Source organism: Mugil cephalus, chromosome 21 (assembly GCF_022458985.1).
Source record: "Mugil cephalus isolate CIBA_MC_2020 chromosome 21, CIBA_Mcephalus_1.1, whole genome shotgun sequence".
Lineage (NCBI taxonomy): Eukaryota > Metazoa > Chordata > Actinopteri > Mugiliformes > Mugilidae > Mugil > Mugil cephalus.
In genome coordinates this window covers 14,998,871-15,026,093 of record NC_061790.1, presented here as the reverse complement: position 1 = coordinate 15,026,093, position 27,223 = coordinate 14,998,871, and the positions used below count along the sequence as shown (strand labels likewise).

Here is a 27,223-nt window from a genome sequence, read left to right as displayed (position 1 = left end):
CAAGATGATGTGTATGACTATGTAGCTGTTACAGCTTCTGGCCCTCACCAGCCTGGCGAGGTCTTCATAATCAGTCTCAACAGAGTAACTTCAGGACTACTTTCTGCCTCAAAGATTTTGAGCTGGCTTCCAGGGTAGGAATTTGAAAAATAATAACAAACTCTAATTGAAAAAATTCACATCCTTGGTCACAACAATTAAGCATTTCAACCTGCACTGACTTTTGTGCTTACATCAAGTATTTGAATAAAAATTGGGATATTTTCCTAAACGGGTATTTTTGTTGTAAAGGGAAAAGAACATCCAATAAAATAAAATAACATAGACAAAACAAAACTTAGGTGTAAAAATGAAATGTCAAGTCTATTGGATGTGAGACCTACCTGCTACAATTTATTGACTGGTATCCTTGGACGCCAATCAGTACTTTTGAGTTTGTGATTATTTCACAAACTGCCTCCAGACTAGGTTTCCTCAACTTTTTTGTAACTTCACACATCATGGTGGAGACCGTAGTGTAGAAATGTTCTGACCCTGTTGCTGCACAGCTGAGATACTTGAATTTCCTTGAATTAATGGCGCAAGAAAATGACAGTGACAGACTGAAACAGCTCATTTCATTCATCTAATGACCCGTTTCGTGCTGTTCGGAGATGGCAACAGAGTACCTCCTGCTGCTGAAACAATGATCAGCACCTGAACATATTGTTAAACAGGGCTGAATACTGCTGGTTTTATATAATGTGTTCATCGGAAGAGTCTGGAGACGAAAGCAATGAAAATCTCAATTTATTGTGTTTTTCTCATTCTATCAGCATCTGTTTTTTTAACAGAGAGGGAGATTTGTGTTGGGGAAATAAAAACTAAAACTTTTTTTTTTTCCCTTTCACAATAAAGTCCGAGACAGATGACAGCTGTGGACACACAGAGTGCAAGCCGAATGTTTTATCGCCTTCGCTCATAAATAACAAAAAAAAAATAAATAAATGCTTAAAAGAGTGGAAATAATGCAGTCAAAATACACGATTTATGGCATCGGGCACAGAACAGAGTCTGGAGATTTCTTGGACAATATGAAAATAAAACTGCAATAAAACTGCACGGGCCTTGATTGTGGTCTATGGAGAGACATGGAGGGACTCCAGCAGAACTGGCTTTATTACTTCATCTGAGGGGGCAGGAGGGAGAGACACACATCAACAGATTCAGAGACCATTACAGTCAAATCCTTTTCTCTAAGTGGCTACAGTCTCCATCTAAGGACCCCCAAGCCCTTTTTCACCCAACAAGCGGGGCAGGGGCACAGCGGAGGGCAAATCCTCCTCCATTCAGTTTACCATTCAGTTTTTACTTAAAGAAATCCTTCCAACATCATTTCATTGCAGGCCTCACAGTAAGTGCCATTAAACTGATGGTAGTTAAACATGCGGGGAAGGAGGAATTAATGCTTTGGATAGTAAAATAGATTGCTGTTTATGTAAGTGGTTGGTAACCTTATGATGATCGCCAACTTTACAAATAATTTGCCACAATTTTCATTTGACATCACAGCTTCCAGCAAAGTGTAAATCACTGCGAGTGAGACATCTTTCTGGTCTGAGACGAGCAAAAAGAGGCGCATTTTCAGGTGATTGGAGCAACAGATAATTGAGAGATGAGTGAAAACAGCCCTGTGATCCTCAACCACCGCTCTGGACTTCCGTGGAGATGGCACAGTAAGGGTCTCCTTCGCTTCCTGATTGTCTCCCACATGAAAACAGCCTATTGTACGGAGCTGCATCTCTCTTGGCCGGAGCTGCGCATCAAGATGTAGGCTTTCACAGAGCATAACGGGGCACCGGCGAAACCGGAGACAATAACAACAAATACGGCCTTGTATTTTTAGGTTGTGATTATAAAGCTCGCTTCACAGTTTAATACCCCGGGGAACCCAAATAAACTCTGCTGTATAAAGAAACCAGCATCCAGAATTGGATCAAATTCTCTGCTGCTCCCAAAAGTCTTAAACGAAATGAGAAAAAAAAAGATAAAATAAAATAAAATAAAAAACTAAAAAATAGAGCACATACAGCGCATGCAGTTTATACAGATCTGACAGATCTGCATGTGATTCAGCATCATAGAATGTTTTCTATGCTAAGAAATATCTTATACAAAATAAAACAGAAAGAAAGGCAAAGATACATTACAGTACAGATACACTAAATCTAATTCGGTTTTAGGGAAATTGTATAGTTTATATCGTTACTAGTACACCGCTATTAAACTGTTCTGCTAGCTTTTAATTATTGTTTTATTTATTAGGAAATTAAAACACCTACCATCTAATAATAAAACACTGCTTTAACATTAGATTAGGTCTATATTTAGGATTCATTTGTAAGATCATAAAAAATGTATCATCACTACAAATATTGTCAATAATAAACACTGTATGTATAAATTTTTGATGATAAAAAATATTTTTAACACTTTAAAAACTAAATAGTTACTTCTATAGTTTATACAGTTCGGGATTCAAGGCTCTATTGCATACGATCTCTTTTTTTGCGCTTTTGTGCGTTTTTCTGTTTGACTAATGTTATACTTTGCTGCCACCTGCTGACTAAACAGAGGTACTAACTAAACCGAACCTTACTAACCAGTCCAACACGTTCACATTTCTTTCCAACTTTACCAACACCTTTGGTTCCTATAAAAAATATTTACAACAAGTGCTGCCACATTAGCCACACCTTGAGGTAATTCCTCGCTCATACATACAGAGAGTGATCAGCCACCACACTAGTGAATAACATTAACCAGCCTGACACAGACACACACACACACAAAAACAGTTTAACAACAATTAAAGAAAGAGAGACCTACACAATATTAGGAAGGTGGTCATAATGCTTTACCTGGTGTTTGTACCGTACTTCTACCACGACCAATCGCCTATGTAAGACAAAATATGTAAGACAAATTACACCTTTTTGCCAACACAAAGTCTTGTCTGAAAAAACAATATGTGGAAAAATATCTTCAAAAAGTTTGATAAATTTTGCAAAATTACATGTGCACGCATTTATGGGAAATCTGTGTGTTTGAAATAAATAATAGATTTTACTAAAGTTCGCATGGGACACCAAACAGGCTAGCACCGCCTCTGCTACTAATCAACAACTCACGTCTCTCCATCGACATACTCTGTGTAGTTCTTTCACGGAAGTCGCCGACAAGTCCCGAGGTGCATTGCGGCTATTGCTATAGCAGCGGGAAGTTGCTTAGCACTGTTTACCTCCATGATGGACTCCCCTAGCCGAGTCTTCGCTGCGATACTACCGGCTGCCGGCCGGGAATTGGCCGGTGATGAAAAAGAGCAGGGCCTCGAAGTGAGAACAGTTACTAGAGATGGTCCAGGTAGCCGGGGGAGGAGGGAGGTCCGGGTCACGGGGCGAGCGGAGGTTTGTTGCCCGGCGGACAGAGCGTCGATGCGGATCTGTGTGGGCTACAGCAAGGAGTCGGTCAACGAGGTGACCAACAGCGTTTCTCGGCGGCTAGAGTACATTTTACAGGCTCTCAGGTGAAGACTGGAGATAAAGTTTGTAGCATCGAGCCAGACAGACACGTAGCTCTCCGCTGTAGCTTGCTACACGTAAAACGATACGTAAATTTATGTTGCTACAGGCTAGTGGGGGAAGAAGTTTGGAGCCTTTAAATACCGATACAGCACCGTAAGAACATTAAATAACAGTTACAAGGAAAATACTTGCAGGAGAATCCTACTTATGTATAATATTACAATAAAAGTACTGATTTGTCCCTCTTATATAATGCAGGAAAAAATGTTAAAAGTAACTAAAGCTGTCAAGTAAATGTAGTTGAGGAGAAAGTACAATATTTTCCTCTAAAATCATACTAAAGTACACAAGTCATTGTAAACTTGCCAGTTTATTTGGTACACTAGTGAAATAAACTTCCAATATAATTTGTTTCAAATAACTGAGAGAGCTGCTGATTCAACTGTGTTTCCATTTTGCAGGCTGTGGTTTGTAGAACTTTTGAACTGTACTGTGCTGTACCAACACGTTGCTATTATTTTGACAACCCAATTATAGGCTAGGCTAAATAACAGAAACACTTTAGTGGTGAATTCAGGAGTCCATTTGTTTTCATTAGCTTACCAAATGAACTGGCGAGTGAGCGTACTTCCACCACTGCCAGAGGTCACCTTTTAATCGCTTTACTTTTTTTTTATCCTGATCCGCAACAGCCAAAGGCAGAAGTGGAAGAAATATTAACCCGGACGTACTGATAATGTGGTTGTTGTTTTCAATGAAAGTAGCAGCACTACCGCTATAAATACACCTTGCTCTCCAAAATGTAAATTAAATGCAAAAGCCTCCCTAAGGACAAGGACACCATATTACATAACATTAAAAATGGGCCGCATGCCATTAAGGAGAGCGAGTTGAACTCTCATTGTGTTACAGAGTCTTGCTGGGACACTTAAAGGCACTGAGCCCTCGTGAAACATAATTTGTATCACCTGTGCTTTTTGTACTGTTGACCATCAAAGTTAATCTGTAGATAATAGCAAAAACAGAACATTATTCCTACCTTGCAATTTGCAAATGTCTTTTATATGAAAAAAAAAAAAACGCATTACTTTCAACCACTGGGAGTAGGTCTACACATGCCTCTACTCACTCCTGTTATTTTCATCTACAATAGTTAATCTCAAAGCTACTGCACCTCCAAATTTGAAAAAATATTTTTTTTTCACTCTGATTAGGCATAACGGCATTGGGGACGGGGACACCTCCGTGAGGAGATTTCTCCACCGAGATGAGGCTCTGTATCGCCTGGACGTCGAGGTATTTAGAGGCATTTAGACGAACGCTGATGAACCTATACGTCATGTGTTGTGAGTTACATGTGACGCCATTGAAAAAACTTTCCCGCAGGTCGTGGTCACGTTCTCGGATTTTGAGAAGATGGAACAAGTGTGCAGAATCCTGCTGGAAAAGCTGGACAAGAGCGTCAGCGTGGGGACGCCGCAGTTCTACCACAGCGCCGAGTGCTTGGGTCAGACGAGGTATTAAAAACGCGCCGGCCGTCCCTTCTGAATTCAAGGCGGTATTTGTGACTGGTGTGTGTTTGTCTCTGCATCCTAGGCAGCGTGCGTGTGTGTCAGCCGTTGACAACGCTCATCAGAAAGCCAGCAAAGTCTGTCAGCTCCTGGGGCAAAGTTTGGGATCTCCCCTGCTGGTTAAAGAGGAGGAAACCAAGGAGTGGAGGAATGAGGAGGAGGAGGAAGAGGATGGAGGCGGAGGGCAGGGTCCTGCACCACCCCCCCACTTTCCCCACATACCTACAATCACTGCCTCCTCACAGGTGTCCGTCTCCTTCAGCCTCAGAGACAGAAGCAGGAAAAACCTCTAGACAGCGCGAACACAGACAGTGGACTTGGATTGTGTAACACTTTATTGCAAAGCTGCAATATTCAGATAAAAGTGCAATCTTTTTTCTTTTTTTCTTTTAATTTCACCAACAGTCATGTTAAAACTCCTGGTGTAAAAAAATAATTTCAAGCATTTATCATTATTTAACGAAACATTCATGTTTGTTGTTTAATATTCAGATCAACCAGCAGTTTTTCAATTAAATGTTTTATATACATTTGTAAGGCACGTTTAATTAAAATACTGTATATTTTTACCTCTCATAGAAATAAAGGTGGCAACCGATGAGCTCAGTTGACGGCATTCCATTCATTAGTGCAAATATTCATGGTCTGCCTAAAATACACCCTGAGTTCCAGACCGGAGGGACTCCTTCATTAATGTGCAGAGCTTGGCTCTGAAGGCTACCCGATCAATAACATTCTCCCGAAGAAATCAAATAATCCAGTATCCAGTCGTCGTAGATCCCCGTGGATAACGCAGAAAATAACTTGCTGAGGAATTGCACGGAACATCAAATTGTCTCTTGGATAGGCCTCTCAGACTCCAGCGTCTTCATCCTCATCCTCCGGGAAGAGCTGTCTGAGCCAGGGCTGCATGACGAACCGGTTCCCATCAAAGTGTGTGAAGTAATTCTCCAGGGTGGGGATGTCCGGCTAGAAACATCCAACAGCGTCTATGTTCACTTGGACAATACTTCTTCAATGTGTGTAACTATTTTCACTGGCACTAAATGAAATTATCTAATAGGATATTTGTATTTTGATACTCAGACATTAAATTCGTGGAGATTTGCAAAGTGATTCTGTCCACTGTGGAGCACAGAATCTGCTGGAAATATTACTGAAGATTTTCCTTTCCTGTGTCTTGTGTTTTCAGTACTCACCCTCATCCCAGTGATACGCTCCAGTTGTGTCTGAGGTAAGTACGCGACTAACAGAGAGGAGGGCCCGGGTCCGCTGAACAGCACCTTGTAGTGAGGCGTGTTTTCAGCTTTGGGTTCCTACACGATGCACACAAACGGAGTTAGCCAGCCGGCTGATTAATAGACTCCCAGCACTTCGGAGACTTTGTGAGTGGTGGCTGCTCACCTCAGAGTTGGAATAAACTTTGTTGATCCATTCTTGTGGAGCTCGCAGCTCGGGGTCCCAGCTCACCACCACTCCGACCATGTGACCCTTCCTCTCCAGCACCACCTCTCCGACCCGCAGAAACACATAAGGGGGGCGAGGGCTGCGCACTGTCTTTGAGGCTGAACGGGAGGAAACGAAAAGGAAAAAGAAAGAGCTGTGACACATGTCTGTATCTACGCTGCGCTCACAAATTAAACATCTGAGAACTGAATATGTAAGTACTGGAAAAACACTGTCACCAGCATTGATGCATCCCTAACCATGCCATTTACTCCAAGTAAGTTTACTTTTATAGTAAGAAATGACTGAAAAATTCAAAATAAACTACAAATATTATTTACATGTTCACTATACAGGGTCTGTAGACTGCAGTATTAAAAGATGTTAATGTAGTCAGTGATTAACTGTGTGCACATGATGGACACAGGATTTAATAACAGTCTAGGCATGCAGCACAGAGAGGAAATCAACATACAGGTGCTGGCCAGTAAATTAGAATATCATCAAAAAGTTGAATTATTTCAGTAATTCCATTCAAAAGGTGAAACTTGTATACTGTATACTTTCCTTCCACACATAGTGATATATTTCAAGTGTTTATTCATTTTCATTTTTATTATTACAACTGACAGCTAATGAAAACACCAAATTCAGTATCTCAGAAAATTAGAATATTCTGAAAAGGCCAATGAAAAAAATGTTTTTTTTAGAAATGTTGGCCAACTGAAAAGAATGAACATGAAAAGCATGCGCATGTATAGCACTCAATACTTAGTCGGGGCTCCTTTTGCCTCAATCACTGCATTAATGCGGCGTGGCATGGACTCGATCAGTCTGTGGCACTGCTCAGGTGTTATGAGAGCCCAGGTTGCTCTGATAGTCGTCTTCAGCTCCTCTGCATTGTTGGGTCTAGCGCATTGCATCTTCCGCTTCACAATACCCCATAGATTTTCTATGGGGTTAAGGTCAGGCGAGTTTGCTGGCCAATCAAGGACAGGGATACCATGGTCCTTGAACCAGGTACTGGTGGTTTTGGCACTGTGTGCAGGTGCCAAGTCCTGTTGAAAAGTGAAATCTGCATCTCCATAAAGTTGGTCAGCAGCAGGAAGCATGAAGTGCTCTAAAACTTCCTGGTAGACAGCTGCATTGACCTTGGACCTCAGGAAACAGAGTGGGCCAACACCGGCAGATGACATGGCACCCCACACCATCACTGACGGTGGAAACTTTACACTGGACCTCATGCAACGTGGATTCTGTGCTTCTCCGCTCTTCCTCCAGACTCTGGGTCCTTGATTTCCAAAGGAAATGCAAAATTTGCTTTCATCAGAAAACATAACTTTGGACCACTCAGCAGCAGTCCAGTCCTTGGCCCAGGCGAGACGCTTCTTACGCTGTTTCTTGTTCAAGAGTGGCTTGACACACGGAATGCGACAGCTGAATCCCATGTCTTTCATGCGTCTCTTCGTGGTGGTTCTTGAAGCGCTGACTCCAGCTGCAGTCCACTCTTTGTGGATCTCCCCCACATTTTTGAATGGGTTTGTCGTCACAATTCTCTGCAGGGTGCGGTTATCCCTAGAGCTTGTACACTTTTTTCTACCACATTTTTTCCGTCCCTTCGCCTGTCTGTTAATGTGCTTGGACACAGAGCTCTGCGAACAGCCAGCTTCTTTAGCAATCAACTTTTGTGTCTTGCCCTCCTTGTACAAGGTGTCAATGGTCGTCTTTTGGACAACTGTTAAGTCAGAAGTCTTCCCCATGATTGTGGAGCCTTCAGAACAAGACTGAGGAACCTTTTAAAGGCCTTTGCAGGCGTTTTGAGTTAATCAGCTGATTAGTGTGGCACCAGGTGTCTTCTATATTGAGCCTTTTCAGAATATTCTAATTTTCTGAGATACTGAATTTGGTGTTTTCATTAGCTGTCAGTTGTAATAATAAAAATGAAAATGAATAAACACTTGAAATATATCACTATGTGTGGAAGGAAAGTATACAGTATACAAGTTTCACCTTTTGAATGGAATTACTGAAATAATTCAACTTTTTGATGATATTCTAATTTACTGGCCAGCACCTGTATAGAATATGAAAAAAAGAGAACAACTGAAGATATGGGATTAGGAATTGGTTAGAGTGTGGCTGTGTGTGTGTGTACATGTGGCTGGCGTCCACTAACCATAACTTCCCAGTACAGTAATAGTAACGTGTACAGGTACAAACCTCCAAAGTATCCCTGGTCATTGTCAAAAAGCATCATCTCTACAGGAGGGGACCCTTGTGTCTCTTGACCGTCCTGTCCCAAACCAACCAGAGACCTTCAGAAGCAAAAATATCATCAGTTTCCACATAAAGCCGAGTGGTGGGTACATGTTTCAATGTATTCCTTTCCCCCGCCCGCCCCTACTGTTAGAAATCAGCCTGGAAGCGTGTTTGTGATTTGAATGTGAGAGGATCATGCAAATGAACGAGTCAGAATGACAGGAAGGGGTTGATTCTCAGTCCCTGATTTAAATTCCGTGAATCCAGCTCTTACTTGACTTTAGACATCTGCTGGCTTGTCCAGTCCGTCCACGCAGTGACATTGAGGTATGACATTCTCCACTCGTTCCAGACTCGAAGCAGTCTGGAACAATTAGTGCAAAGACAGACAAAAAAAAAAAAAAAGAAAAGAAAAAAAAAAAACAGAAAAAAGCAAAAAGGACAAGAAAAGAAAAGAAAAAAGAAAAAAACATCTGAATAATCACAATACTCACTACTATATAATAGTCACTACTATATAGTGCTGCTGTGGAACATTTCCCGACATATGGATGATTCTTTCCATTCATCCATTCATTTATAAACAGATTCTCTCCACTGAAAAAACTTTCCTACCTTATATAAAGTGATATCTGGTAAAGTAAAGCACACAAGTCTGGTAAAGTAAACGCTATTATTACTTTTATTACGAATGCATCCTACCGTGTGGTGGCATGGAAGCGCTGCGCCGCCGTGGAGCCGCTCCACTTGGAGATGATGTACTGCGCAGGCACAGCGGAGAGCAGCAGCGCGACCTGCAGCACCGCGGCGGGGCTGAGCTGCTGGGGCATGACTGCGCACCTGTCACCTGGGGACGGAGAGAAGCGCGGGACCCCAAAGCTAAATCAGTCCAAAGTTGATCGATTTATTCAAAGAAATCACAACGAGGAGCCTTTAGTTTAGATCGCAGCCTCCTTCCAGTGTGATCAGAAGCAGATGGAGGATACGTTACGGGCTTTGGTTTACCTGCGAGCGCATAAGTAGGAAATTCGGATCGACGTAACAAAGTTTATGATCACACGGCGTTTAAATAAAACTGTCAGAAAGTGGAAGCCAAGCGACCCAAAACTGTCATTCTTTTAATCCCAGGACTCTTACCTCTTATTAAAATCCAAAGTCTTCCCCTCAACTATCTGCCAGACATTGCGTTTGAGAGCCGCGCCTGCAAGCCAGACTGCCACGGTTTCACTTCTGTTTTATTTACATAAACCACACAGCGAGCCCGTGTCGCCGCCACCTGTGTATTTACATTTTATTTGTAAAAAATCTGCCAAACAGGTGGTTTGCCCAATCGCTGCAGCACACGGAGAAATAAGCGGACCTTTAGCGACCCGCCACGTCAGGAAGAGCCGATCGAAGCTGAAGACGGGGAAGTGGTTTCTCGCGCAGTTACCTCGTGGCGACGCAAGGTGGAGGAGTTGTTCACTCACAGGACAGGGGTATACACGCAGATCAGGCATAACATTATGACCACATTCCTAATATTGTCTAGGTCTCCTTTGTGCGTCTTACTGGGGATGGCTGCTGGCATCAAGGAGTGTCACTGTTATGGGGTGGGGGTGCCTGGTCTGGTCTAGGTGGGTGGTACATGTCTAAGTCCACATCCACATGAATGCCAGGTCCAAAGGTTTCCCAGAAGAACATTGTACTGATTCAAGATGGTCACTGTTATCTACTACTTTAGTCCTGTCAGTGGCTTTAATGTATGCAGCAGGTTTGGTCTGTTTTTGTCGTCTTACTTTTTTTTTTTCTCAACTTAAGCCCCTGATTGTGCGGATGACACAAATGCCACAAAAAAAAGAAACAACTGAAAGTAAAAGTAGATATGGAAACACAACTGTTTATTTACTTAAAATATTGGTATGAACTAACAGGACAGCAGTACTCCCCTACACATACATTCTAGCTCGATGCTTCTTTTTTGCATTAATTCCTTTATATATAAAAAGTATCCAAACTAACAAAGACGACCTCATCAATCAGCTCGCGTGAAATGCAACCCACCCCCCCGCTCCGATATTCCACTCTCATTCAGCACTCTCTCATCGTCGACCCCCACCCCCCCCAAAAAAATGCTTCCCAGTGGCTCACATGCAGCCACTTCACAAACACACACACACACACACCCATACACACACACTGTGACCTTTAACCTCCAGTCAAACACCGTGAAGGCCAGTCAGAGGCCACGGACGGAACGACTCTGCCACACGTTACCGCTGGATATATGGATGTTTGCACAAGCTCCACATGGAAGTAGAAGTGCTGCTCTGAACTGCTGAGCCAGTGATTCAGAAGTTATTTCTCAGATAAATATAACTTATAGTCAAGAAGCCTAATGAGGCCTCGAGGAAACGGGAATAGACGCAGTACCTTCTTTTAAGGCCTCTTTAAAATGATTAGAGAGTATAGTATGGGTGATGTCCACTTTGACTCACTGACATATTGTTGTCCATTCCTTTACTAACTGGACACACGTACTGTATTAATCAAACTTGTAGTTGGTTCCTAATTCAAGATGTGCACGTCACCAATATGCAGTGCAGGGGCCTAAATCCATCCCATTGAGGTTTTTATTGCTTTTATAAATGGAATCATGGTCTATATAAAACGGCTTTTTGAGAGAAAAGAATTTACAGCTTTGCTGTGGGTACACCATCACCTTTGCTAACAATTTACAAAACCACCTCTTTGCTGTGAAGCGTGTGAACAGAGTTCTGCAAAGTAATGTCAATTAATTACAATTATGGACTGTAAAGGGAGGGACTGAGCAAGTATTCAGCCAGAGGTCCAGTCAACTGGTGCTTGTAGTCTCACGCTTAGTAAAATGGAAGCGACCTGAATGTGGTGAATGTGTCTAAAGTGGCTGTAGTACACATAGAATCGGTACTCGTGCCAATGGGTACACCATGAAGACAAAATAACACCCAAAGAAACGCAGAGTAAAGGTTTCTTGAAAAGTCAGGAGATGGATGCAAAAACCAAGTCACAGAAGATGCCCTCGAGTTCAGTTAAAGACCATACCATTCCTACCATTAAGAAATGGAAGGAACGTGGCAAAAAGGAAGTTGGCCCTCAGCGCTGTGATCTACTAAATACTAACTAGAACGAGGTGAATACTTTTTGTAAATCCTTATCAAAACCTAAATTATGTTGACCACAATTCCATTTATAAAAGTAATGGGAAACCATTCAATCACTGCAAATGGTTATGCTTCCAGACTGCTCTTTCCTTTCGTTAGCTAGTGTAAACATGGAGTTTGGAAGTGATACCGTACCCTGAACTTGAGAAGCCTGGGTCAGCAATTTAGCTCCTGCACTCTACTCAAGATAATGTGTGCGTACGTGATTATCTGCAACTGAGACAGAAGCAACATCCAAAACCTTTATGTGCATATGAAGAGTTTAATTAACTTTATGAATGAAAGCCATGGGTGAATTGATAAAATTGCTGCCCACAAATGAGCAAAAACCCCCACACCTCATTAAAAAAAAATTACAATAAAATTTCACATCTGTCACTTGAAAAGGAAGGAGTCAGTGTTTCAGGCCATTTCATTTTGGAGTAAAACTCTTCATATACACAGTATAAACCAAGCGTTTGTGAGACTAACTGAAATTAGTGCGGCAGAGTGTAATCCCGTCTCCACAGATGCAGCCACTGATACGTCGTCCTGTATGGCAGGGACACGGACAGAAAACACATTATACGTAAAACAGACAATAAAACCTCTTTAGAAAAGAAACACATTCAAAAGCCATGTTCGAAAAACTTCAGTGCCCAAAGACAGAATTTGGCGTTGACAAATCCATAATAAAAATTACAACAACAACAAACAAAACCCAATCATAAGCTGATGATATATGTTTAGTAATATGTGATTTATGAAATGAACAGGGTGTATATAGATGCTACGGTCCAGTTCTCCCCAGTCTAATCACCCAACACAAGTGGAAACGTTGCAGATTTTGGCATTCACTTGCTCCGTGCTGGGGAGGAAAAACAGAAAAAATGTCCAAAAAATGGAGGCCGCCATCCACTATGAACTGTTGTGACATGTGACATGATTTCCCCCCCCCCACCGCACCCCTCCCCCACCGCCCTCCTGTTGTTCAAGCCTGTCAGGTCCAGTCCGGCCCCCGAGGTCCAGTTCCCTGAACCCGGCGACGAGCAGGAACAGGAGGTCAAACAAATAAGAAAACAATAAAAGAAGGAAGGCCTCGAAAAAGGAGAAACGGAGGATTCAATATGCCAGAGTAGCAAAGGCACACAATCAGAAAGATGAATATAAGACTTGTCTCTCTCTGTCGGGTTCGCTTTCCGTCCAGATTCGGTCCAGTTTGATCCGACTCCGTCCTGTTTGCTTTTCACCCATGAGAAAGTGCTAGAACATGCGAGACAGAATTGTGTGTGTGATGTTGTGTGTGGTCACCAGAGAAACATATCGATACACTAAAAGTTAATTTTTATATGTTAACAGTTTTTACACATGATTACTCCCTAAGACTGCATTGATAACCGGTCTGTGGTAAGTGCATCTCAAAGCTAGTCGCCCCGTAGCTCCTCCCTCTGTACCTTAGGTATAAACTGACGATAGGTTGGTTATAGGATAATATATCGACATGAATAATGGTACGTGTACAACGACAGTAAATTCTTTTCCACTTCTATAAATACATTTCTTTGAGAGGTTTCACAACGATCAAACTGTATGCCACTGTTTGCACGCTGAAAGTGAATGACACGCTCGGTTGTGTTAGAAACACACACGCTCCTTCCATCACACGCGCTCTCGCATAGTCACAAAGTAAGTTCACACACCGACAGGCACAAGTACTTTGCAGGGCAGAGGCCAAGCACGCGTACACACACACGCACACACGCAGAAACACACACACATGCACGCACGCACACACGCCCACACCAAAGACATAAAGGCACAAGGTATTGCTAATGTTGAGGACGCGTTGAAACACGATCTACGTAGGTGTGGATGACCCCTTTCACCCATGCATCCTTTCTCTCCTCGTCACAGTAAAAACAGCTTCCAGAAAAAAAAAAAAAAAAAAAAAAAATTTGCTTCTAAACGACATGCAAAAACGGAACCGCACGCACACACATCGATAGTAAACAAAACCTACAGATCTACAGTACCTGCGAAGGTACGCCATTTGGTATTTTAGCGCAGACATACACGCTCGAGTCAGCCAATGTGTAAGACTTCCAAAACAGAGAGCCGATCATCACGTACAAATCTTAGAAAAAGCAGAGAGCGGGTTGTATAAAAAAAGAGTGGGGACAATGAAGAGTGGGGGTGGGGGAGGAGGGGGTTGGGGGGGTGGGGGCAAAGGACGTTGTTAGGCAAGCGGTCTGTGGGGCCCGTCCCAGACCCGACAGTTTCAGCTCCGCGGGCATCTTTGATCTACCCAACAGAGATGCTTGAAAAGTCCTCAAAAATAGTAAGATACATCCGGTCTCCTCATGATTTCTTCAAGTACTAAAAGTCTGTTCAACGACTGTTTGGCCCGGTCTGACTCCGAACCGTGGTTAAGGTCAGACGGACTTCAAGAGTGGTTGACTGGACAGGAGTGAGTCACAACACCACCAGCGTTAAGACTCCATGTGCTCCTGTGGGATCCAACATGGATCAATAATGTAGGAACAAATGAACATGCCATCGGTTGACTTCTGATGTGCGCACTGTGCACAGAGGAAGGTGGGGTCAGTGACGAGGAGTAGACAGGTAACTGAACAGTTTCTTTCTCCGTAGCCACAGCTTCAAATAGCAGCAGCGGGACCAGGGGCTCCCCAGATGTACACACACACATGTAAGCATACACAAATGCATACGACGCAAAGCACGACCTCCTCGGCTCGAGCCGCCACTCCTCCGGCACGTCAGCTCCGAAATCTCAGCTGGATTTCTTCTGTCAGAGCAGCAGACTGTTCTCTTACCAGCCTATAAGGTTGGCTTTGGCCTTTTCTGTCAGTTTGCGGACGCGTCCCTTTGAGGAGGTGCCGAAGGTTATTGATGAGTCCTCGAACAGCAGCTGCCTCTGCTCCTCCTCAGAGTCCTCCTCCATGTACCAGGCCGACCGTCGCCCTTGGTTCCGTGTGCGCATGGACCCTCCAGACCCCTCCCCTGACTCCTCCTTCGGAGACTCCCTCCGACTGGGTCGTTGAGAAGCAGCCTGTGGGGGAGGTGTGACCTCCTCGTTGGTTCTCCTGCTGCTCCTCCTTAGCGGCGAGGGCTCAGGTGACTCGGGGGGAGGAGCGGGTTCCTCAGTCCTTACCACTCGGGGCCGTCCGCGCCGCCTCGGCGTCGAGGGCACGCCGGGGTCCGACAGCACGGAGGTTTCCTGCGCGGAAGACGCGCCGCCCTCATCGCCTGTTGAGTGGTCGACCTCGTCGTCAGGGGTGGAGCTCCTGCGGTTGCCGCTCCTTCCCGTTTCCTCCGGCTCCTGCTTGCTCTTCCTGCCTCTTTTCTTGCCAGGCGGGCGACCTCTGGGTCTGGAAGGGCTGGCTGGAGTTGTGACTTCTGGAGGGCTCACTGGCGGGTCCATTTTGGACTTGCGCCCCCTCCTACCCACACCCAGAGTCACATGACTACTGTGGCCATTCAGGTGGACCGTGCTCTGGGATGAAGGACTGGCGGGGGAACCTAAGATTGATTGAGAGGGAAGGACAAGAGGAAAAAAAATACAGATAAGTGGCAGGCGGGCAGCGTTAAATGTTTATGACTTTAATCATAAACCTAATCATTAGGCCCCGTTCAGACTTTACTGTAACATCAGTCCCAGGCAATGTAGTCACATTTGATTCATCCGTGACCACATTTGTTTGGTAGTGTTTAATTAACACATTTAAACATTAAAGACCGCCTACTCAACAGGAGTGCTCTGAGTTATGCCCCATTCATTCAGAAAACAAGACACATTCTGCTTGTTGCTGTCAACTGACTAAATTATAAATCAATCCTAAGGAAAATGAATGAACGAAATTTTTTAATCTAACTGTGTGTGATTCTGTCATTAAAAAAACACAGCGGTTAATTATGGATGCAATCATGTTGGCGTACGAGGAGCCGCGTGGAGTTCAGTGAAGTATTCCTCCAACAATCAACACCGTCTTTATTTACCCGAAAAATTTTCCACTTCAAACAGCACGGCGCGTTTGAAAGTTTTCAGCGTTCATTTATAATCCAAAGTCTCTAAAATAGCTAACATCAGGGGGGCGATTAATAAATAAATAAATAAATAACTTGTGTTATTTTAAATGCGACTACTCAGAGCTCGTCCAAAAATATGTATCATTTCCCCCAAGTCATGACACACAGACAACAAACAGCTGTTCATGGGTTTGATACGGGGGTAGAGATTCATTAGAGACGCCAGTTGTTGAAATATTCTTCTGTGCCCCAAATGATGTCTGCGTTTATTTGCATACAAAACTGAGTTCAGTTCTCAGTTGCTGGTTGGGGACGCACACAGAATGCATTTTAATGCCGAGGGTGTGAACAGAGGAACTTTAAGGGGGACACTTGTGATCCCATGTCTCCCGTTACTGCTAGGTCTGAACAGGGTCTTACACGTCCTTTGTGACATTGGTACCTACCGGGTGTGAGTCGCACAGGCGTCCTGAGTTTCCGACGAGTGCTTCCACTGCTACTTTCTGCGGGCTGGGAGGGTGTCACCTTTTCAGGAGCTGGTGATGGCGTCGCTGACACAGAGTTGTGAGCCCGCAACGAGCGAGTAGACTCTGACGATGGTACACAGATACAACAAAGTCATTGAATAACTTTCGTTTTTGAGAAAAAAAAGGAGTCTGATTAGCTTAGCTTAGCGAAAATACATATTGGGTACAAGATTAGCCTAGCTTCTAAAGCTCACAAATATACTTGTATAAATGGTTTTATGCATGACTGCATGCCAGACTATTTCTAGGTCTCACTCGATCATTCCAGCAGGATTATTTTCACTGTGAAAATGCCAGACAACTAAGCTAACGGGCAGCTACCTCAGAGTACACATATTGGCTTCAAACATTTAATTCCCAGAAAACAAGATCGTATTTCTTTTCACATTTACAAACTGCGTCCTTAATGTGTAGGATTAATGAATGAATATCGTCTCACCTGATGTGCTCGGTGTGTTGTTCGTGATGGTTTGTGAAGAGGACGAGGAGGGGGGAGAGTGCGTGGAATGGCGTGCGGCACTGCGCGTGCGCCCAGGACTTGGTGCGTCCACCTTGCCGTTGACCAGCTGAGGCGGCTGTTTCACAGGGAGGCTCTGTCTCAGAGAGGAGGGGCGCGGAGAAGCCGGTGACGGCTCCCTCTTAGCCGTTACCCTGGACGAAACACGTCTCTTCCTCTCTGGGCTAGAGGCGCGAGAATTAAAAAAATGGATTTTTACAGAAATCAAGTCAAATATTCAGGTTTAGTTTCAGTGATAAAGCCAGAGGTCATTTCTCCTACCTGGAGGCGGTGCTGCTTGCGGGAGACTCGCTCCTTCTCCTCCTCCTCTTCATCGCATGTCGTGTCTGTCTGTCTGTAGTGTGTCGTGTCTGTCTGTCTGAGCCCTGCCTGGTCAGTTTATCTGTCAGGCCGTGGATGGCCTTGTAATCATCCAGGATGGAGCTGACATGCTCCTCAAACAGTGCAGACAGCCTCAGGCTCATGCTGTATATCTGGAGACACGACAAAGAGAATTTATTTATATTATTTATTTACGGAGCCATCAAATTGATACTGGATGTAATAGGAAATACTAAAAAGTGAGTGCATGCAGCTCTTACCCGAGACTTCTTACTGGGCGTGTAAGCTTTGGAGTTACTAAAAATGAGCCTGACGTCTTTGCAGAGCTCGATGGGTGTTTGGTACTTTCCTTCCGTCAGAGTGTTGAGAACAGTGCCAAAGTCCATTGGCGATTCAACTATTTGCAGGTAGTCCTTGGAGAAACAGAGGAAAGTTGGAAGATTTCATTTAAAGGTATCAAAGCATGAGAACAGCATAAGAAGTAGAGGAAGGGGTAAAGAAGTGAGAGATTTGGGGGGATTTTGGGTTTCACTTTAAGTGGTCTGGAAAAAAACTAAACCAACAACAAAGGAATTCCACCCTTCTTGTGTTAACAAGAGAACTAAAGGCCAGTAAAGCTGTGAGCCTGTTCACGCAGCTTTCTCCTTCACTACTTCTACATCTGTTCCATTTGGTCTTCATTTCATGCTGACTGAAGAGGCTTGTTCTTCAGACCAAACAATCACTTTGCATCACATGGTTTAACTGGTTCAATTTCAGGCATTTTTACCATGTGCACAGCAGGACCTAAAATGCAAATCAGTGCAAAACCAAAGGCGTTTCACAATGAGCTGAACTCAGATCTTCAACAGAAGAGCTCCATTAGTTTCTGAGGAGCCGCATACCGGGTATTCTTGTAGGTCCACAGGTTCTCTGAAGGGCTCCGAGTCTTCACACTGAAAGATGAGATCCAGCAGCTCCTTACAGCGCCCCCTCCACGCATGGGGGTCGTAGGAAGGAGGTCGGGTCCGCAGTTGCCGCTGCATGGGTCGACGGCCCTGCAAAGAAGAAATGCGTAATAAAGAAAATGCAGCAGCTTATAGAAAGCATCCGTGGATTATTTAACACTGGGTTCATTTTAAATGAGACACCACAGATAAATCCAAATAACGTGGTATTATTAACATTTGATTGAAACTACGTCAGTTACCTTATGATTTCGTGTGGATGTTCCAGGAGTATTAGTATCTTCATCGTCTTCCTCGTCATCCTACATACAAAAAAGAAACAAAAAGAAAATGGTGTGCAGGAGTGAAACTAATTGTTTTTAACGTGTTTGGCACTGATGTCCTGGATAGTGTTTAGCTAAAATGTAATGTAAACCCGTGTATTGCATTTGCAAATGCACCTCATCTTCAGAGTCAGAGAAGGTGGCCTTCTTCATGGTTTTGTAGAGGGGCATGAGGTCCGTCAGACTTTGGTCCCTGGTACAGAAACAGCAAACACAACAATTAGTCGGGGTGATGAAACAAATGATTGTGTCTGAATGTCACCCTACATTGAACATACTCACTTAATGAACTGCAGCATGAGGTCAGAGACAAACTTGGCGGTGGTGACGATGAATGATCCCGGCTCGTTGAACGTCTGGGCGTTGTGTTCAATGTAGCGAACCTCCCACATCAGAGAGGAAAGCCGTCTTAAAATAAAGTAGAACAAAGTACAGAGTTGGTAAAATGTCATTCACATACAGGTGCTGCATCTAATGTGACCTGAGGTGTAGTACCTGTAAAAGCGGTTCACCAGCCTTTGGCGTATGGTGCTGAGGTCAGTGACGTAGGCCACTACTGTGCAGTACGTGGGGTAAGCTTGAAGGTCCACCGGAAAGGCAAATGGCGCCGCCACATCTGAGGGTGGAGAGTTAAACAAGGGTCAAGATGGCTGAGAAGTCTCCTTTCAAATGAAACACGCATTACAACAGTAATCCTAACTCTGCTTTAATTCCTATTATCCTAAATATTTTCACCTCACGTTAAAAACGCACCAAAAAATTAATCCTGTCCTGTAATCCAGCTGCAGCATGTAGCGTAGGAGTAAAAGGGTGAGATCTGGAAGGATTAGATGTGCTGGCTGTGAGGGCTTGTGTGTGTTTGTCCATTAAGTGCCACTAGATGGAGCCTTCAGACCAGCATTCCTCCACAGGGAGGATTGCAGTAGTTCAAAGTCTGTGTCTAATAGGACATTACATCACTCAACGGGAATTCAAGTGAGCAACTCAATATTTAGCCCGACGTGTTAGCAGCTTATTCTTTTTCACGAATGATCCACGCCGATGAGCTCAGAGGTGACTCATGTTGTGGGGAGTAACGCTGCTGCCGCTGCTGCTCCTTTACGAGAAATGAGCCCTCGTGGCTTCCCTCCTCGTCCCTGCTCAGCTGACATAAATGGATTGTTATTTTCACAGGGGGGTTGATGACGACGTACCGAGCGTGCAGAGCTGGTCGATGGCTTTGATGATGCGCTCGCACTCCTCCGAGCGCGCACGGCAGCCCCATTCTCCATCCAGAGGGACGTACAGCAGCTCCTTCTGCTCGTCCTCCGTCAGCGGGACGCTCAGGCCCAGCTCGTCGGGGAAGGTGGCTGCAGTGAGTGAAGCAGCAGACGGAGACAAAACTTCAAAAATGAAAATTGAAAGGAAACGTTGTTTAATTGCACTCACTAGCCACAACATTAGGCACACTAGTGAAAACAAATCTAATATATCATCAGTTTATGATGAAACTGTGTCAGAAAGGTGCTGATTCAACAGGATGATGTATTTTTGTGGTGTCGTTAAAGTGGATTGAATTGAACTGTTTCTAATTAAAAGGGGGCTGAACGAGTAATAGAAACACGTGTCAGTACAACACAATATAATTCAATAGCTCTACAGACGAAAACACAGTTGAATCAACAGCTCTCTCAGTTAATTTAAACAAATGTACACCACAGTTTTCATGAAGACTTCGTGCACGACTGTTAAATTAGAATAGATTTGTTTGCACTAGTGTACCTAATGAAGTGGCGAGTGAGTGTATGAGTGTGCTGTAGCGTGCGTTCATTTTAGATACTTACCATCATCTGGGATAGGCTCCATATCCCAAGGACTCATCTTCTCTGTGTCTCCATTATCCCAGCTGAATGGGAAACAGGGTTGACATGAATCATCAGCATGCAGTCAGTCAACATTACAGTCTTAGTGCACAATAGTGGCCCTGGGTTTTACGTAGCACTCATGTTCCTCTCCCTCAGTCTAAAAAAGCATGTCATTCACTAACAAGATTTTTTAAATAATGTGTGACAGTGAAGAGCTCTGTGTAACTCAGAAGGACAATATGCTTATTAATCCTTCAAACTGGAACGTCGATGACAGCGAAGGTCTGGCAATACGGCACAAAGGGCAGCGTTAGAGTTATTGTAAACATGATATCTGATGATCATCTGTTGAGCTTCTAGAATTATTCAAGTCTTGACGGGCTCGTGTAGTTAATGAAAGCTGTGGGAAGAGGTGCCAGTGTACATGGAGCACCATGCAAAGAAGAAATCTTTACACAATAAGAAAAAATAATGTGGAACTATATTTATAAAAAAAACAATTTTACTTAAATTGCATGATAAGTATATTTCTTAAAATTAAATTAATACGCACAAAAGAAAGCAGAGTAATCAATATAAAGATAATATAAATAAATACAAATAATAAATGTGAATACAAATAACATCACACACAAGAGTAATCACAAGTGGAAAAATAGAAAAACAAAAAGAAATAAAGGGATAAAATAATTAAAAAACACATACAAAATTATATAAATAAAAAGTAAATTTTTTGAAACTTTAATGAAATATATGTATTAAAGCAAATAAATGATCAAATAAATACAATTCTCATTTTGCTTTGTATTTTAGTATTTCACTTTATATTTCCTGTTTACTTGCGTATTCCTCTTTGTATTTGCAGATTTAATCTACAACAGATTTATATCTTTTTTCATGGCGCTCCTATGACTCCATAAGCAGTGCTAACACAACAAGTAAGTTGTCTCCATTTATCCGATTAGACAAATAAATATTTCAGATTTTATCTTCTGTTTAATCTTTGATAGTGATCAGTATTCACTGTGATACTCAACTATGGTGCGAGGAGACCACACTCTGTCGGCCCCACCAGCTTCGGTGGTATTGAAACATAGTCTTGGTTGGTATTCTTGTGATTCATGTGGCTTTCTGTGATATTTTTCCCCCTTTAGTGCCATGAATTAGTAATCACAGTAATCATTTAGAATCATATCTATTCTGCAACCTTCTGGTGCCTATGAGTCAAGTACAGCTGTATGCAGTGCGTGTTTTTCACGTTCCTCTCTATTTAATTGTTTCCAAATACATTTCTGGCATTCAGACCTGTAACTACGGCTAAAAAGTGCAAGTCTGTAATGACTGTCATCATCACCTCTGAATGTGAAAACAACGCAGCACTTCCCTCTACTTCCTTTTCCTCTCCTTCAGCGACTTCTTTAGAATCTGATTCATTTTGATCTTGTTACTGTTCTTGGTAAGTGTTTGCTTAGTTTCTGTTTCACATGTCAGAAAGCATGTGGCTTTGCACAGTTTGGCATGTGAGCTAGCACATATAGGTGCTCTTATTTAAAAGAAGATAGAAACTTTTGGTTCGAGGTTTTATGCAATTTACCATGTGAATCATTCCTCTTATGATTAAGACACATTTTAATGCAATTAGACCTGCGAGACATTTCACAACGTAGGGAAAACCAAGTTAGGGCCGTACCAGACATTGTAGCACTGGAACAAGCTGTCAGGATACTGGGGCTGGAAGGGTTCCTGGCTCTCAATGGTCCCAAACCACCAGGCATCATCGATCACTGACCGAAACCTGTCACCTACAGGGATTCCACAGAATAATTAAGGCCTCCACAAAGTCTTCAAAAACTGAGGTGCAACATGTATATTGTGTGTTGTTTTATATTTGATTCAAAGGCTGAACATCTGTTAAGTAATATAAAGATAAGTGATCTGACCTATACTCCACTGTCTCTTTCTGGCATTGTCAAACTGCTGCCGCAACACCAGGAAGTCGATAACATCAGGCATGTCGTGGTACCTACAACAACACCAAAATATACAACTTTACTTCAAGACAAAGCAACACATCGTAACGTCTTGACAAATGCCTAAACAACAACAAAAAATAACTTTTAATAACGTCCTTTTTAAACTTTGCTGGGGACTAGACATTACTTCAAAGAGTAGTTTCACACTTTGACACTGGTGAGTACCGTGAGAGTGGGAGGAGAACATTGTAAAGTGCCATTTTAAATTATGCGAAATGTGTGTGTAATCTTTACATAGTTTCTGCGTACTCAGTTGCACTAATACTGTGTGAAGTTTGGTGCTTACTTCATGGAGAAGGATCCTCCGGTCAGTTTGCCAGTGTCGGGGTCCAAAAAGGAAAGCTTCAGACAGCAGAGCGTGGGCAAGCCCACCTCATACTTAATGCCAACTATCTTCATCAACTCCTGCTCCTGAACGCCCCAAAAAAAGGAGCAAACCCCTTCATTAAAAAAATGTCATCCGCAACCTGACAATTTTAAAAACCAATCCAACGCTGTATTCTCTATTAATACATTATGTGTCAATTCTTCCTGTTGAAAATGGAAGCCCCGGGTCAAGTTGGTCTCATGTGTTGTGTGTTGAGTAAGTTTTTCCAGCTAAGAAAAGGTGAAACTGAAGACAGTAGTGACTTAGTGTTGCCATGGCTGGCTGCTCAAATATATAAATATACATATATATACATATAAATATAAATATATATACATATATATATGGAGAGAGAGAGAGAGAGGGGGGAAAAAACAAGATATAGAAGAGAATGCTACATTTCACACACCACAACCAGCACATTCACACACAACCTGCACTAGTACAACCTGTCGCAGTGCATTATGGTCTGCACAGAAAGCTATTCCTGCCTCCACTAGTGGGGAAAAAAAGAAATGTATACCAAGTCCTATAAGCTGTTACTGTCAGCTTTTCATGCTTTCAGAGACGAATATGACCCATTGTACGGAGCAGACCTTCTTTTTATAGCGGAGAGACATTTTTAGGGTAAGGATCAAACATAGTGGGGAAAAAAAGGACAGTAAATGATTACACCATTGAAGGTAGAGCTATGCATAAATTTCTCAGAAGTGCTACGTACAACATTTCCTCAAGAATGTGTTTTTCATTCCTAGCGGGCTCACCTTTTTAGCCGTTACTGGGGAAATTCAACATTCTTGTTCAGAGAAATGCCACAGAAGATATTAGACCCCTAAAATATCAGGCAAGGCGCTTCATGCATAACTCTTCAAATGCAGCTCTTCTGTGTGAACCCTGCCTTAATTCTTCCGGCATGGCATTACTAGGGTTTTTACTTTCTTCTCAGGGGGTCGCGTGCGCGCAAATAAAGAAGCAATACATATCACCAGATATGTGATCTAAACAGCGATGTCTCCTTTCAGAGAGTAGAAATCCAGCTTTGTCAAACAGCTCCTTACCCGTAGCTCCATCTTATGCCAGGGCTGCTTCTTAGGATTGATGCTGAAAATCTTTTTTTGCTTGGCCATCTCCACGTAAGCTTCATGTCCCTGCCTGAAGTAGTACACCTGTGCACACACAAATATACAACAGTTGGCGGCTTTATCTTCTAATAACAGTTTTTGTAGCGCTATTTCAAAAATATATCGCTTGTTTAAACGTTAAACACATGACATAACTGGTAGGCGATACCATTCAGTATGAGCCTTGGCTTCTTTTATGTAATGACCATCGGCAGCCTCACGGGGGCACTAGCTGTGGTGTGGCCTCTCAGCCTTGTTGCTATGTAAAACATGATCCCCTGTTTTGGTTTTAGCAGACATGTGGTGCACATGTGGTGAAGCAGCCGTAACGGAGAGGGCCAGGAGTGTACCTCGTCACCCATCTGGGGTATGTAGGGACATCTCCGGGGGACCTTGTCCGTGATCCAGGCCGAGGGAAGCCACTCCTCCAGCGTTAGCCCTTGTTCCTCTAGCTCAGTCCTCTGAATGACACACAACAGAACAAGTGTCACACGTACAAAATGTAGCATTTATAGCTTGTTCTTTTGCAAAATGTTTCTTTTAGACATGGACTCTTCTCACTCGAAATCTCTTAGATTTTCAGTTAAATAAATGTCTGTTAAGTCACCCTCTGTCACCTAATGCGGTGACGAAATGAGGGTTTGATCTTATGACACACTGATGAAATTACAGGAAAGTCCACACATTTACAGTCATTGAAATTGAGTGTGTGTGGAGACGTTCCCGCTCAAATTCACAAGCAGGACACATCATGCACAAGGTACCCTTCTGCAAGAGATAAAAAGCCAAAACTACGGATATTTTATCAATGAACGTTCTTAATGATTTGTAAAACGGCATCAGTCGCTGCCCAAGTCCTGCTCCAATCCAAACAAGTGCAGTCCAAATGTCCAGATGTGCTGATCCCCATGCATTGTATTGAAGACGTATCAAAAGGTAACTTGTGTGGACTTGGGAGAACCAGGTATCCCAGAATGCATTTCATGGGTGTCATCAAATACACAGCTGTTCAATTACAGAATAAGCCTACTCCTGTAAGTCCTCCTGTGTGCTAGAGTTTGGACAAGTCAGACAACGTTACCAATTATTGCCACAGATGCCACCAAAAGAAAAAAAAAAGGATCTTCAAGACTGCCAAATAGTTTGGCAAGTTTTTTTTAAAAAAACAAAATCCTTCAATTAAACTCTTGTTTGTATAAATGACTGATGGCAGCAGAGGGCCCACTTGTCAGTATTTCCGTTACCAAAAGGACAACAATATTAGTCAGTGCTGATAACAAACCTTCCTCTTCTCCTTTGGCTTTTTCTTCTTTGGTAGTGCACCATCTTTGTCTGGTTTGTCTTTCTTTCTCTCTTTCTTCCCCTCCCTCTTCTTCTCGGCCTCCTCCTCGGAGCCACTGCTTTTCTTTTTCACTTTAACGCTCTTTTTGGGCGGTTCAAGGTTGATCCCCGCATCTGCGGTCCAGTCAGAATAGTCGCTGGAGTAATCACTGCAAAGATATCACAGACACGGAGATAAAATACAACCGGACACGAGAGTAGTTGCTACTGGTTGTGTTTTCATTTGCATTTATTGTGTGCATAAAGATAAATCTGTGTGAAGCGCTGCATGGATCTTACCTTGAACTACTGTGGTCATCTGGCCACGGCTCCTTTTCCTCCTCCTCCTTCTCCTTCTCCTCCTCTGAGGAATGTCCGTTAACTTGCCGTACCTCCACCTCTCCCTGAAGACACAAAATAGTTTTTGTCGGCACACAAACAACTGACCTAATAATGTAGAAAATAACAAAGAATCAATCAGAGGGAAGGCACTGGAATAATTAATATAAAACTTCAAATCCTGTCACACATAAAGAACCAAACTAAATTCAAATCATCCCGGTATCAGTATTGTATCTACCTCCGAGGTGCTTTCGTCGTCATCGGCGGCCTCAGCGCTCTGACGGCTTGTCTCCTCCATGGCAGCGCGGGTTTGGTAGCCGTGGTTACCCAGACTCCTCCTGCCCTCGTCTACTACGCACTCTGAAGTCGGGTGAACCTACAGATGCAACGGATGGTGAGTTCAGAAGTAGAAGAATTATGAAATTCCAGTGATGTGTTTAATGCTTATTGACCCACCCTGCTCTCCTTGGGGAGCGAGTGGATCGTACGCCTCCTCCTTTCTGACTGATAAATATTGATCTCCTCCTCTCCTTTAGCCTCACGCCAGTTCACTTGTCTCCTACGCCATAAACACAAACAGATCATAATATTTGTTACAGCTACAACTTTGCTACTAGTGCACTAAGAACTCTTTTTATGTGTGTTTTGTTGGGTCTGTGTATGGGAGTTACCTGACAGTGGCCTCCTCCAGCTCAGGAACCAGCACCCTGCGGCTCCAGGCCACCAGATCTCCCTCTGTGGCCATCTGGCTGCGAGGGGCATTGCTGTGCATCTGGCGGACCCCCTCGATCTGCCCGCTGCGTCGGAGACCAACGTTGGGTGGGGAGTGTACCTCTGTGGGCGAACCCACGGATCCTGATGGGGAACAGGGGGGGGTCAAAGAGGTGAATATTGGGCTTTATGGACTCAAATTAAAATCAACAGGGTTTGAGCTCATTAAGAAATGTTCGCGTCCTCGTCTGTGTACAGATACTAAGCAGAAAACTGCATGCAAAACCTGGCGCTCAAAGTTCCCATGTTATGTGCGACAGTGAAGTTGTAAATTTTCACAACTACGTCTGATTAGACAGTAACAATCCAATCAGAAGGCATCAGGTCCATTGCCTTCATCTCTACCGCAGATTTGTCACGTTTTTGCAACTCTTCTATTCCTCTATTCGTGCACAAATCGAAACTTTCCTGCAGATTCATTTTAGACGTTCAAAGGGTTGATTTACAACCACAAACAGTAGAACATCAGTTTAAAAGCTCAAAATATCACTAGTCCCTGAAATCAATTTGACAGCAGTATTAAAGGGATGCTGATAAATGATAAGTTTGCAAACTTCAGAGTCAGCACATCACACCACCCTATAAAATGTTTTTTTTTAATAATTTGTCAATATTCTGTCATCTATCCACTAACTGTGTCTAAAGTAATGGGACTCCACTCTTCACAGAGGGAAGTGTCTATGAATTTTATATTATAATATAATGTTTAATATGTAATACATTTTATATAAAAAAGGAATCTG

General features: G+C 43.1%; 3 protein-coding genes across 4 annotated transcripts in view; 1 reads left to right on the top strand and 2 right to left on the bottom strand.

Annotated features, from left to right (window-relative positions):
• Nucleotides 1-2,955: 2,955 nt before the first annotated feature.
• Nucleotides 2,956-5,735, top strand: irak1bp1 (interleukin-1 receptor-associated kinase 1 binding protein 1). The gene is made up of 4 exons (XM_047573401.1): nt 2,956-3,565; nt 4,778-4,859; nt 4,950-5,080; nt 5,160-5,735. Exons 1-4 carry the CDS (start codon nt 3,285-3,287, stop codon nt 5,425-5,427), a joined length of 762 nt encoding a protein of 253 aa, XP_047429357.1. The 5' UTR covers nt 2,956-3,284; the 3' UTR covers nt 5,428-5,735.
• si:dkey-261l7.2 (uncharacterized protein LOC569751 homolog) lies at nt 5,452-10,546 on the bottom strand. Its single transcript, XM_047573402.1, has 7 exons — nt 9,977-10,546; nt 9,542-9,686; nt 9,114-9,203; nt 8,801-8,895; nt 6,539-6,699; nt 6,334-6,450; nt 5,452-6,103 (listed from the first exon to the last, which is right to left on the bottom strand). Exons 2-7 carry the CDS (start codon nt 9,667-9,669, stop codon nt 5,987-5,989), a joined length of 708 nt encoding a protein of 235 aa, XP_047429358.1. The 5' UTR covers nt 9,670-9,686; nt 9,977-10,546; the 3' UTR covers nt 5,452-5,986.
• A 152-nt stretch (nt 10,547-10,698) lies between these two features.
• The window catches only part of LOC124998824 (pleckstrin homology domain interacting protein), a 34,650-nt gene continuing 18,125 nt past the window's right edge, over nt 10,699-27,223 (bottom strand). Inside the window, exons 19-40 of one of the 2 annotated variants that reach the window (XM_047573399.1) lie at nt 26,381-26,564; nt 26,166-26,268; nt 25,948-26,085; nt 25,668-25,771; nt 25,330-25,537; nt 24,398-24,508; nt 23,985-24,092; nt 22,846-22,970; nt 22,467-22,549; nt 22,217-22,328; nt 20,506-20,567; nt 19,876-20,064; nt 19,178-19,298; nt 18,965-19,090; nt 18,800-18,875; nt 18,602-18,661; nt 18,297-18,449; nt 17,673-17,825; nt 17,353-17,564; nt 17,014-17,255; nt 16,494-16,637; nt 10,699-15,540 (exon numbers count right to left, since the gene is read on the bottom strand). In XM_047573399.1, coding sequence (XP_047429355.1) covers nt 14,831-15,540; nt 16,494-16,637; nt 17,014-17,255; nt 17,353-17,564; nt 17,673-17,825; nt 18,297-18,449; nt 18,602-18,661; nt 18,800-18,875; nt 18,965-19,090; nt 19,178-19,298; nt 19,876-20,064; nt 20,506-20,567; nt 22,217-22,328; nt 22,467-22,549; nt 22,846-22,970; nt 23,985-24,092; nt 24,398-24,508; nt 25,330-25,537; nt 25,668-25,771; nt 25,948-26,085; nt 26,166-26,268; nt 26,381-26,564 — 3,524 coding nt within the window. In that variant the 3' untranslated portion in view covers nt 10,699-14,830. The remainder of the gene's footprint in view (nt 15,541-16,493; nt 16,638-17,013; nt 17,256-17,352; nt 17,565-17,672; nt 17,826-18,296; nt 18,450-18,601; nt 18,662-18,799; nt 18,876-18,964; nt 19,091-19,177; nt 19,299-19,875; nt 20,065-20,505; nt 20,568-22,216; nt 22,329-22,466; nt 22,550-22,845; nt 22,971-23,984; nt 24,093-24,397; nt 24,509-25,329; nt 25,538-25,667; nt 25,772-25,947; nt 26,086-26,165; nt 26,269-26,380; nt 26,565-27,223) is intronic. The other variant, XM_047573400.1, reaches the window with a different exon arrangement.